Here is a 13927-nt window from a genome sequence, read left to right on the forward strand (position 1 = left end):
GTCTACCATCTATTGCCAAATCATTTATAAATGGTTTATTTTAGTTCAAATGCTACTGGAATATTAAACAGAAGTATAATAAAATGTACTTTTATTTGCAGTCAGTTATAGCTGGAAAATAAACCACAAAAACATGCCATACTTGTATGCTATAATTTACTTGTTTATTGTTGAATTCTGGCTTTTGTAAAGTGAGTTATTTCCTTTGATGTTAAATTAAATTGAACCTGAAGGAGAGAACTGTCCCCTACTCTTGGGCAGTATTAAAATGTAGACTAAATTAATCTTTTTGAATTTGCATATGTTTAAGTTTTTATTCAAGTCTGTGTTATCCATTTGGGAATCATTTTATGTGACATTTGATGGCTTGAAAGAGTACCGTATACAGTAGCTGAAGTTTTTATGAAATAAGTAAAGACCCACTTGTAAAAAGAATCCTGACTGTAATTTTGCCTTATAAATAATTATTGCTGTAGTTATAAGAACATGGCTCTTGCTACACCATAGGACTTCCTAAATACCACGGAATATCTGGCTAAAGATAGAGTGGCTAGATTAATTATACATTTTTATATTGTAGGTTTCCAAATGTCTGTTCTGTTTACTTAGTATCACTACTGGTAAACTGTTGTGCTTTTGTTTTTGTTTTTGTTTTGGTCAAGAATTTTGAACAGAAATTTGAGAACATAGTAGAAAGAGAACCGCCACTCAATTTTTAAACCTGTAATAAAAGACAAGAAAGTGATGTAAAGAATGGCCACAATGTTAGAAAAGCAAAAGGAGCCAGTAGTGTTAATGAAATATAAATATATGAATTAGATTCTATTGTTTTTTCTCCTGCCTCATTTGATCTCTATTATCTCACCTGCTTGGTTTAAGGAATCTTCTATTCAGTGCATTTAAAAAATTTATTTAAAAAGATTTAAAAAATGAGTTTTGGGGCTTCCCTGGTGGCGCAGTGGTTGAGAGTCCGCCTGCCGATGCAGGGGACACGGGTTCGTGCCCCGGTCTGGGAAAATCCCACATGCCGCGGAGCGGCTGGGCCCGTGAGCCATGGCCGTTGGGCCTGTGCGTCCGGAGCCTGTGCTCTGCAACGGGAGAGGCCACAACAGTGAGAGGCCCATATACCGCAAAAAAAAAAAAAAAAATAAATAAATAAATAAAAATAAAAAATGAGTTTTGGCCCCACTGCATAGCACGTAGGATCTTAGTTCCCCGACCAGGGATCAAACCCACGCCCCCTGAGTGGAAGCGTGGAGTCTTAACCACTGGACCGCCAGGGAAGTCCCTTCAGTGCATATTTATTTCCTTGTCTATTTATTACAATCCTTTGATTTTGTGGCAAAATATGACCAGGCTTGTGGATTGAACGGTAAATCTAGGTAGAGCCACATATTGCTTTTAAATATTTGAGAGCTGTATGGACAGGGTGGTAGATGTGTTAATGTGTAACTGTATATTTAAATTATGAGGCATGCTAATTAAGAGAGACAGATGATCCCAGGGTTTTGTATTTATTTTGTTATTTTCGAGTAAGAAAGGGCAGTCGTTAGTTGCTTGGACCAGTGTTCCTAGGAACAGAGTTCTGAATACTTCAGGGAGGTTTTAAATTTTAATTGAGATAAAATCCACATAGCATAAATTTACTATTATAATTATTTTAAACTGTACGATTCATTGGTTTTTAGTATATTCACATTGTTGTGCAGTCATCATCACCATCTAACTCCAGAGCATTTTCAAAACTCCAGAAAGAAAACCCTGACTCTATCCGTGATTCTGGATGGAGAATGCCACATACAGTATGTGGCATTTTCTGTCTAGCTTCTTTTACTTAGCGTGTTTTCAAGGTTTCTCCATGTTGTGGCATGTATCAGTACTTCATTACTTTTTATGGCCAAATAATAACTACTTTATAGTGATATACCACATTCTGTTTATCCATTTATCAGTTGCAAGTTTGGGTTGTTTCTACTTTTTGGCTAATAAGAATAATGCTGCTATGAACATGCATATATGAGCTCCAATATGAACAACATTTTCAGTTCTCTTGGGTATATACCTAACAATATAATTACTATATTTACCTTTTTGATGAACTGCCAAGTTGTTACACACAGTGGTTGTACTATTGTATACGTCTACCTCCAATGTATGAAGGTTCCAATTCCTCCCCATCCTTGCCAAGACTCGTTATTTTCTGCTTTTTTTTTCTTTCTTCTCCTATTATGCCTATCTTAGTGGGTGTGAAGTGGTATCTCTTTGTGGTATTGCTTTTCATTTCCCTAATGATGTTTAGCATTTTTTAAAGTGCTTATTGGCCATTTGTGTAACTTCTTTGGAGAAATGACTGTTTATGTGCATTTTTAAATTGGGCTGTATATCTTTTTGCTGTTGAGTTGTGGGAATTCTTTGCATATTCCAGGCACTAGACCCTTCGTAGATATATGATTTGCAGATTTTTTTCGCCATTTTGTGTGTTGTGTTTTCACTTTCTGGATGGTTTCCTTTGATACACAAAAGTTTTAAGTTTTGATGAAGTCCCATTTATCTGTTTTTCCTTTTGTTGCTTTTGTTTTTGGTATCATATTTAAGAAATTGTTCTTTAAGATTGTGAAGATTACACTTATGTGTCCTTCTAAGATTTTATGGTTTTAGCTTTTTGATCAATTTTGAGTTACTTTTGGTATATGGTGTGAGGTAGGGGTCTAAGTTCATTCTTTTGTATTTCAATATGCAGTTGTTCTAAAACCATTTGTTAAAAAGACTATTAATTCCCCACTTATTGGCCTTGACCATTTGTCAGAAGTCCATTGATCATAGATGTATGGGTTTATTTCTAGACTCTCAGCTCTAGTGCACTGATTTATATTTTTATGTGTATTTGATTGCTGTACCTTTGTAGTAAGTTTTGAAATTGGGAAGCATGAGTCTTCCAACTTTGTTTTTCTTTTTCAGGATTGTTTTGACCATTCAAGTTTCCTTGTAAATCCATATGAATTTAATTAGTTTAGGATTAGTTTAATCATTTATTCAAAGTAGATGGGATTTTGATAGGGATTGTATTGAACCTATAGCTTAATTTGGAGAGTACTGTCATCTTAACAGTATTAAATTTTCCAATCAATAAACATGGGATGTCTTTCCATTTATTTAATCTCTTCTTTACTTTCCTTCAACAATGCTTTGTAGTTTTCAATGTAAAAGTCTTACACTTCTTTGGTGAAATACTTATTCCTAAGTATTTTATTCTTTTTGTTGCTATTATAAATGGAATTGTTTTCTTAATTTCCTTGTCAGATTGTTCATTTTAAGTGTATATGGGTATAAAAGTGATTTCCATGTAGTTACCTTGTATCTTGGAACTTAGTTGAACTTGTTTTTAGCTCCCTTCATTGCTGTGTGTGTGTGTGTGTGTGTGTGTGTGTGTGTGTATTTATAGTTTTCAAGGTATGAGATCATGTCATCTGTGAGTAGTGATAGTTTTACTTCTTTTTTTTTACAATCTGAATGCCTTAAAAATTTTTTTTGCCTGGTTTCGTGGCTGGAACCTTTACTGCAATGTTGAATAGAATGGCAAGAGAAAAATACTTGACTCTTCCTGATCTTGGAGAGAAACCTTTCAGCCTTTCACCACTAAGTATGATGTTAGTTGTGTGTTTTTCATAAATGTCCTATATCATATTGAGGAAGTTCTCTTTAGTGTGTTGAGTGTTTTATATTATGAAAGAGTATTGGATTTTGTCACGAACTTTTTCTGTGTCAGTTGATATGGACATGTTTTCTCCCCTCTTCTTTCTATAAATATGATGTATTGCATTGAGTTCTTGAGCCATTCTTTTATTTCTGGGATAAATTTTAGTTGTCATGGTGTATAATGCTTTTAATCTTCCAAATTTCATTTACTGGTATTTTACTGAGGATTTTGCATTTATGTTCACAAGGGATATCGGTGTGTAGTTTTCTTGTGTTGTTTTTGTCTGGCTTTGGTACCTGGGTAATACTGATGTTACAGAAGAAATTGGGAAGGATTCCCTTCTGTTCTTTTTTTTGCAAGAAGTTGAAGAGTATTGGTATTTTTTTCTTCTTTAAATGTTGGTAGAATTCACAAGTGAAGCCTTTTGATCCTGGACTTTCCTTTCTTGGGAGATTTCTACTTTATTTTTGAAGAATAGTTAAGTCGGAATTATAATTATGATTATTTTTAAAAATAAATTTATTTATTTATATTTGGCTGCATTGGGTCTTCGTTGCTGTGTGCGGGCTTTCTCTAGCTGTGGCGAGGTGGGGCTACACTTCGTTGCGGTGCACTGGCTTCTCGTTGCGGTGGCTTTTCTTGCTGCAGAGCACAGGCTCTAGGTGCACGGGCTTCAGTAGTTGTGGCACATGGGCTTCAGTAGTTATGGTTCGTGGGCTCTAGAGCGCAGGCTCAGTAGTTGTGACGCACGGGCTTAGTTGCTGCACGGCATGTGGGATCTTCCCGGACCAGGGCTCGAACCTGTGTCTCCTGCATTGGCAGGTGGATTCTTAACCACTGTGCCACCAGGGAAGCCCCGGAATTACAATTATTAATTGACAGTTCTTTCTTTCAGCACTTTGAATATTTCATCCCACTGCCATGTGTCCTCCATGGTTTCTTCTGAGGAATGTCTTCAAAGCTCAACCAGGCAGTTTTCAACTCTGCCACCTTTTCTTGTTGTGCATACCCTGAAAGTCAGCCAGAAGTGAGAGCTTAAGGCCTTTCTCTTGTCTTTTCTCTGCAAGTGCACAGTGCTTAGCATGTGTGTGGCCTTCTGTATTGCCAGGAAGGTGTCTGAGCTTTTCAGTGTTTTTATTCCTGAAGGCATAATTTCCCAGCCTTTCTAAGATTTTGGTTAGTCTCTTTTTTTGCCCCTTGTCTTGTCTATTTTTCCAGGCAGCAAGGACTACTGCAGTACATTTGCCTGTATATGTTTTCTACAAATGCTCCTGGGTAGTTGTTTTAGTATTGGGAGAGTTCTGAACTAAGAGAGAGAAAGCAGGCTCTTTGAGTTGGTTCTCTATGTAGCCACCAGACAGGTCAGAACAAACAACCACAATTTCTTTTTTTAAATTCATAAATTTATTATTTGTTAATAAATCTGGCAGTCATGGCTGTTAATTTTTCAACCACGCATATGAGACCAAGAAGTACTGGAGCTCTTCCACTGACTTGACATTGAGATCCTACAAATATTTATACCTTTTAGGAATACAGAGACGTCAAGTAACAGTTTATCAAGACGTACAGGTCGTACTGGGGATAAGAGCTATTTGGTACTACTGCTGAGCCTGGGGGCCAGGGGATGTAACATGGGTAAATAAAAATACCACAAAGTTCACTGTTCCTACTGAGATTGAGCTGTTTAAAAATTTTTTTTTAATTTTACTTTATTTTTATTACGTGTTCCCGTGTTCGTTGCAGGCTTTTGGTTAGTTTCTAGAGTTCTGAAAAAGTTGATTTTTGACAGTTTTTGCCAGCTTTTGTGTTGCTTTTATGGAGGGACAGACTTTTGGCTTACCTTACTCTACCATCTTCGTTGATACAATTCCTCTTTTGGAGGTTTTAAGTGAAGTTTATTTGTTTTTGTTTTAATTTAAAAATGTTTTTAATTGAAGTATAGTTGATTTACAGTGGTTCAGGTGTACAGCATAGTGATTCAGTTGTATATATGTGTATGTGTGTGTGTATATATATATATATATATATATATATGTTCTTTTTCAAATTCTTTTCCATTATAGGTTATTACAAGATGTTGAATATAGTTCCCTGTGCTATACAATAGGTCCTTGTTTATTTTATATACAGTAGTGTGTATCTGTTAATCCTAAATTCCTAATTTATCCCCCCCTTTCCCCTTTGGCAACCATAAGTTTGTTTTCTATCTCTGTGAGTCTATTTCTGTCTTGTAAATAAAATCATTTGTATCATTTTTTAAGATTCCATATGTAAATGATATCATATGATATTTGTCTTTCTTTGCCTGACTTAAAAGTGAAGTTTATGTCTATGAGAAGGTAAGAAATAATTTGATAATTCAGTGTCGGAGCAGGGAGTGGAGGTAGTTTGATACGTTGATAATGCTCATATCTTACCTTCACATTTTAAAAATGTTTTATGAAATTAATTCATTTTGACATAGTTTGTGATTTCTATAGTCCATTCTTGAAGTATTGCAGTTTCTGAAATTCTTTTGAAAAAATAATGATATATATTTCTCAAAGGACCAAGCAAAACAATAGAGACATTTATATAGGGAAAAAAGGGAAAAGATCACATAAAGTCATCCTCTGTTATCATCTTCCAGCAATGAATATTATCAATAATTCTATCCAGAATTTTTTATCTCAACATACAAACACATGAAGACATACTTTTATGTGTGGGTAACCCACCACTTCCTGCCATTACATGGAACCATATTATAATGCAACTACATACATTTTTACCATATTTCAGCATATTCTTTCATATCAGTAGGTTCGTCTAACTTCATTCTTTTTAATATCTGAATAGTTTTGCATCAAATCAATGTGTCAGAATTTATTCAACGATGAGATTTTCTCAGGTTTAGGCTATTTTAAATAATGCTGAAAACACTGTCTTTGTGTAAATATCCTTTCAGGCTCCTGTGAAAATTCTTTTCTGATAGATTCCTAGAAGATGAGTTAGAGTCTGAGAGGTCTTGCTAATCTGAGAGGTTAAAAGAGTCATACATTGTTTTAGTTTGAATTTCCCTTTTTACTGGTGAGGCTTAAGAGTCTTTTCATGTTTATGGGTCATTTCTAAATATAACACCTGCATTTTTTCCTCAACCATTTCAGTGTATCTCACAGGAACCTGTACATAACATTGTTATAGCACTCATTATGTTAAATTATAATTACTGGTTTACTTGTCTCACAACTAGATTCTGAATTCTTTGAGTGTAAAGATAGTGCCTGTATCTTCAGTTCCTAGCAAAGAACCTTGTATCTGTTAAGCTTTAAATATTAAATGTAATTGATTTTCACTATAGTCATCTGTGGTAGATTGGGCAGGGATAATTATACTTGGCTTTTAAAGAGGGAAGTGAAGCTCAGAGAAGTTATATATATCTTTTTCCTAAAAACATGAAACAAATAAGTGATTTAGCCAGAATTGGAATTGATATTTTAAAAATTTCATGTCCTACTTCTAGTACCTTAAATGAAAAACTTTGAAAATAAGGTTAAAGAGATTTAAAAATAAAAGTAAATTCAAGGAAAGTGAACCCTATGGAGTCAGACTTTGATGCAGTCTCAGATGAATGGCTGTGTAAAGCCTGTTCTGGTATTTCTTATGGATAATAACCATGGAAAACCAACTTAATTAATGAATTAGGTTATTATCAAACTGCTGCAACCACACTGCCTTCCTTGCCATTGCTTGGACTTGCCAGGTTCAGTCCTACCTCAGGACCTTTTCATAGACTGTTCATCTGCCTGAATCACTCTCCAGAGATACCCACACAACTGTCACTTACCTCCTTCAAGTCTGCTTATGTCTTGCTTGGAATTAAACCTATCCTTTTAATATGATGTACCCACCATATATGAAATTGCTCCCTCTTCAGTAGTTCCTATTCCATGCTCTACTTTTTCTGTTTCCAAGAGCATTTCTCTTCTAACTTCCTTATATCATTTGTTTACTTATATTGATCAACTTTTTAATTTGTTTCCTGTCCCCATTAGAATATAAACTATGAGGACACTGGGATTTTAATTTTCTGTTTTGTTCATTGATGTTTTAAAACGGCTAAGATACTTCCTAGGTAGCTAGTGCATAACTGCTACAGAATAGGCAATTAATAAATATATGCTGATTTTATAGATTTTCTAGAGAACAGCTTTAAAATGAAGCTTGAAGACCAGCTAGGCCTAATCTGAGACCTAAACAGTCAAAGTCACAGCAACATTATAACTCATTTTTTTATAGGCCTAGGAACTGCAAAGTAAAAATCCAGTCTTGACTTTGAAGGATATTAAGTTTATTAGCATGGTGGTTCTCAGCTGCAGTAGCAATGGCTAGAAAAGGAGCCCATTGACTTGAAAGATGATGAAATTAAAAGTATACCTGGAGGGCTTCCCTGGTGGCGCAGTGGTTGAGAGTCCGCCTGCCGATGCAGGGGACGCGGGTTCGTGCCCCGGTCTGGGAGGATCCCACATGCTGCGGAGCGGCTAGACCCGTGAGCCATGGCCGCTGGGCCTGCGCGTCCGGAGCCTGTGCTCCGCAGCGGGAGAGGCCACAGCGGTGAGAGGCCCGCGTATAGCCAAAAAAAAAAAAAAAAAAAAAAAAAGTATACCTGGAAAATACAAAGGTAACCAATTGACATGAGACTCTGTTGGTATCTCAACTGTATAGGACTATAGCTTGAAATCCCTTTATATTCTTCTTATGGTTAAATAGTTAGTGCACATACGCTGATTGTTTTTACTAGTCTGTAATGGACAGGTGGGAAGATAGTATAAAACAAGGGAAGTTCTGGAGAAGGACTGGTACCTCCATGTTACATTTATTGGAACGAATGCCCATAGAATTTTTTTCTTTATCTGCTCTTTTCTCCAGGAACACTGATTATGTATATTGTCCTTTTCTGTCATCCATATCAGTGTCCTTTCTAAAATCATTTTATACTTTTTCAAAAGTTTTGTCTTATGCAACTTTCTGAATTTTACCTACTATGTTCTTAATTGTATTTTATGTTTTTAATTTCTAAATATTTGAGGATTTTGCAGATACCTTTCTTTTATTAGTTTATAGTTTAATTCCATTGTGATCAGCACATATAGTCTGATTTCAGTCCTTTTAATTTTATTGAGACTTGTTTTTGTAAATGTAAATTGGTGCAGCCACTGTGGAAAACAGTGTGGAGATTTATCAAAAGGCTAAAACTAGAACTACCATATGACCCAGCAGTTCCACTCCTGGGTATATATCCAAAAAAATAAAAACACTAATATGCAAAGATATGTGCACCCCAGTGTTTATAAGCAGCATTATTTACAGTCACCAAGATATGGAAACAATGTAAGTGTTCATCTACAGAGGAATGGATAAAGAAAATGTGGTGCATGCGCACATACACACACACACACACACACACACACACTGGAATACTACTCAGCTGTAAAAAAAAAGAACGAAATTTTGCCATTTGCAGCAACATGGATCAACTTGGAGGACATTATGCTAAGTGAAATAAGTCAGACAAAAACAAATACTGTATGATATCATTTATATGTGGAATCTAAAAAATACAACAAACTAGTGAATATAACAGAAAAGAAGCAGACTCACAGATATAGAGAACAAAGTAGTGGTCACCAGTGGGGAGAGGGGGAGGTACAAACTATTGGATGTAAAATAGGTTCAAGGATGTATTGTACAGCATGGGGAATCTAGCCAATATTTTGTAATAACTGTAACTGGAATTTAACCTTTCAAAAGTGTATAAAAAACAAATTTAAAAAAGAGAATAAGGCAGATCTGCTAGTAAATCCTATTTTAACTGTTAATTAGTATTATTTTCACTGTTATTTTTGATTGACTTGATTTAAAAAATATAACGCTTGAGCTGAATATATGTGTATGAATGTGTGTGTGCACATTATTCTGTTTGTATTTTTATTTTTTATTATTGTTAGAGGTTCTGAAATAGTGAAACATATTTAAAGTTAGTAGAATTGTGTATCTCTTTGATTTAATTCTAATTAAAATAATTTCTGTGTATACCTTTTCTTCCCTTGCATCCTAATTTACTTTATATGGTGTTGTTTATAAATGTTATTTAATATATTGTTTGTTATGCTTTGTATTTTCTTATGCAGGACCAAAAGATCTCAGATTGCTATAACTGAAGGTATATTTGAACTTCCAAATCTCACGGTTCAAGCTACAAGAGCACAGACACTTCTGTTGCAAGCAATTTATCAAAGTTGGTCTCATATTGGAAATGTCAGCTCTTCAGCAGTGAATGAAGCTTTGATGAATGAAGTTTTCCAAACTATAGGTAAGAACACACTCTTCTTGACAAGTGTATGGAAAACTCTTATTAGAGGTGACTAATATTTTATCATTCAAATTCATGTGTATAGCATGATCAACTTAAATTGTAGTGTATTTCTATGAAAGCAGATTTTTATAGCTCCTGTGTAAAATCCAAGATATGAGTTAAGCCACTCAGTTTTGTTCTCTGCCACCAACTTGTGGATATATTTTGTAGTTGCAAGAGATTATTTTTCACCAGTTCCTTGTACAATTCATCCCTTGGCCTTACTTGGATAACTTTTGAGGGGATCAGTCTGTATGTTTGAAATGATAACCAAGTCAAGTATAAATACAATATGTTTGATTATGCTGGTAGAGTGGAATAAAATTCTTAATTATAGTACTTCAGCACTTCATAAGCAAGTTAATTTTTTTAATGTGGAAAATATTAGTCTTAACACCCTGAATGAATGAATTAACTATGGAAAACTAAAAATCTGCTTTGATGCCAGTATATTATCTTCATCTTATCACTCACTTTGTAGATAAACAAGAAAAATTGCAGAAGGCTTGCTTCTTTTAGTTGTTTCAGCTCAAAATAATGTTACTTTTGTCAGTGACACAAAAAGGATATATTTTTATTAAGTGCAATCATGCTTAAAATGATAACGTTATTTTTATCTTATACTTCATTTGTTTATTAAAATAAAACTGGTTTTGTTGTTATAAGATGCTTTTTAAGGTTTTAAGTTTAGACCTTACTATAGGGAATATCTTATAAATTCTTAAAAAATGCATTTTAATTAGAGCCTTTTTATTTGATATAGCCATTGCCTAATGTAAAATTGTACAGTTGTTTTGGAGCAGGTTTTTAGGATTCTATAAAGAAATTATGGGACAAATGTTTCATTTGTTTAAAAGTTCTTAACTTGGGGCTTATGAAAGGGCTTCAAATTCTGTGAATACCCTGAAATAGTACGCAGATCTTATGTGTGTATAAACATATACCCCTAAGGTCACACATATTTATGTTTTCTTTTTGAATTGATTCTTTTATTAAATGTAGTGAGTCTATTCCTTAGAGAGTCTTTTGACATATCTATTTTTTCTTATATTAACATAGTTACAATTAGCTTTCGTTTGGTTGGTATTTGATGTAATTCCCTTTGCATTCTTTACTTAAAACCTATCTGTTTTTATCTTTAGGTATATGTCCTGGAAATAACGTATAACTAGATATTATAGACCAAGTTTTCTAATCTGCCTTTTAGCTAGTAAATTCAATCCATTTATACTTGTGACTATAGTTTTTTTTTGTCTTTGTTTCTATCACCTTTCTGTTGTGTTTCCTTTTATTATGATTTAGCTACACTACTTTTTAAAGAATTGCTATTATTTCCTACTTAATATCCTCTTTACACTTGTTTGGAATTTGTATACTCCTATTGACTTATTATTTTTTTAATTTTTAAATTTTATTCATTTTTTTATACAGCAGGTTCTTATTAGTCATCCATTTTATACACATCAGTGTATACATGTCAATCCCAATTGCCCAATTCATCACACCACCACCCCCACACCCCCACAGCTTTCCACCCTTGGTGTCCATACGTGTGTTCTCTCCATCTGTGTCTCAACTTCTGCCCAGCAAACCAGTTCATCTGTACCATTTTTCTAGGTTCCATATATATGTGTTAATATACGATATTTGTTTTTCTCTTTCTGACTTACTTCACTGTGTATGACAGTCTCTAGATCCATCCACGTCTCAACAAATGACCCAATTTCGTTCCGTTATATGGCTGAGTAATATTCCATTGTATATATGTACCACATCTTCTTTATCCATTCATCTGTTGATGGACACTTAGGTTGCTTCCATGTCCTGGCTATTGTAAATAGAGCTGCAATGAACATTGTGGTACATGTCTCTTTTTGAATTATGGTTTTCTCAGGGTATATGCCCAGTAGTAGTATTGCTGGGTCATATGGTAGTTCTATTTTTAGTTTTTTAAGGAGCCTCCATACTGTTCTCCATAGTGGCTGTATCCATTTACATTCCCACCAACAGTGCAAGAAGGTTCCCTTTTCTCCACACCCTGTCCAGCATTTATTGTTTGTAGAGTTTTTGATGATGGCCGTTCTGACTGGTGTGAGGCGATACCTCATTGTAGTTTTGATTTGCATTTCTCTAATGGTTAGTGATGTTGAACATCCTTTCATGTGTTTGTTGGCAATCTGTATATCTTCTTTGGAGAAATGTCTATTTAGGTCTTGTGCCATTTTTGTATTGGGTTGTTTGTTTTTCTGATATTGAGCTGCATGATCTGCTTGTATATTTTGGAGATTAATCCTTTGTCAGTTGCTTCATTTTCAAATATTTTCTCCCATTCTGGGGGTTGTCTTTTTGTCTTGTTTATGGTTTCCTTTACTGTGCAAAAGCTTTTAAGTTTCATTAGGTCCCATTTGTTTATTTTTGTTTTTATTTCCATTTCTCTAGGAGGTGGGTCAAAAAGGATCTTGTGGTGATTTATGTCATAGAGTGTTCTGCTTGTGTTTTCCTCTAAGAGTTTGATAGTTTCTGCCCTTACATTTAGGTCTTTCATCCTTTTTTTTTTTTTTTTTTTTTCTTTTTGCGGCATGTGGGCCTCTCACTGTTGTGGCCTCTCCCGTTGCGGAGCACAGGCTCCGGATGCGCAGGCCCAGCGGCCATGGCTCACGGGCCCAGCCGCTCCGCGGCATATGGGATCCTCCCAGACCGGGGCACGAACCCGTATCCCCTGCATCGGCAGGCGGACTCTTAACCACTTGCGCCACCAGGGAGGCCCAAGGTCTTTCATCCATTTTGAGTTTATTTTTGTGTATGGTGTTAGGGAGTGTTCTAACTTCATTCTTTTACATGTAGCTATCCAGTTTTCTCAACACCACTTATTGAAGAGACTGTCTTTTCCCCATTGTATATCCTTGCCTCCTTTGTCAAAGATTAGGTGACCATAGGTGTATGAGTTTATCTCCGGGCTTTGTATCCTTTTCCATTGATCTATCTTTCTGTTTTTGTGCCAGTACCATACTGTCTTGATTACTGTAGCTTTGTAGTATTGTCTGAAGTCAGGAGCTTGATTCCTCCAGCTCCCTTTTTCTTTCTCAAGATTGCTTTGGCTCTTTGGGTTTTTTTGTGTTTCCATACAAATTGTGAAATTTTTTGTTCCAGTTCTGTGAAAAATGCCATTGGTAGTTTGATAGGGATTGCATTGAATCTGTAGATTGCTTTGGGTAGTAGAGTCATTTTCACAATGTTGATTCTTCCAGTCCAAGAACATGGTATACCTCTCCATCTGTTTGTATCATCTTTTTTTTTTTTTTTTTTTGCGGTATGCGGGCCTCTCACTGTTGTGGCCTCTCCCGTTGCGGAGCACAGGCTCCGGACGCGCAGGCTCAGCGGCCATGGCTTACGGGCCCAGCCGCTCCACGGCATGTGGGATCCTCCCAGACCGGGGCACGAACCCGTATCCCCTGCATCGGCATGCGGACTCTCAACCACTGCGCCACCAGGGAGGCCCTGTTTGTATCATCTTTAATTTCTTTCATCAGTGTCTTATAGTTTTCTGCATACAGGTCTTCTGTCTCCTTAGGTAGGTTTATCCCTAGGTATTTTAATTTTTTTTGTTGCAATGGTGAATGGGAATGCTTCCTTAATTTCTCTTTCAGATTTTTCATCATTAGTGTATAGGAATGCAAAAGATTTCTGTGCATCATCAATTTTGTATCCTGCAGTATTACCAAATTCATTGATTAGCTCTAGTAGTTTTCTGGTAGCATCTTTAGGATTCTCTAAGTATAGTATCATGTCATCTGCAAACAGTGACAGTTTTACTTCTTTTCCGATTTGGATTT

General features: G+C 35.5%; 1 protein-coding gene across 11 annotated transcripts in view; it reads left to right on the forward strand.

The window, feature by feature from the left end:
* The window catches only part of VPS13B (vacuolar protein sorting 13 homolog B), a 791444-nt gene that overhangs the window by 143170 nt on the left and 634347 nt on the right, over positions 1-13927 (forward strand). For all 11 annotated transcript variants that reach the window (XM_060116063.1, XM_060116054.1, XM_060116052.1 and 8 more), the window contains one exon: positions 9871-10052. In XM_060116063.1, coding sequence (XP_059972046.1) covers positions 9871-10052 — 182 coding nt within the window. The remainder of the gene's footprint in view (positions 1-9870; positions 10053-13927) is intronic.

Source organism: Mesoplodon densirostris, chromosome 13 (genome assembly GCF_025265405.1).
Source record: "Mesoplodon densirostris isolate mMesDen1 chromosome 13, mMesDen1 primary haplotype, whole genome shotgun sequence".
NCBI classification, from domain to species: Eukaryota; Metazoa; Chordata; class Mammalia; order Artiodactyla; family Ziphiidae; genus Mesoplodon; species Mesoplodon densirostris.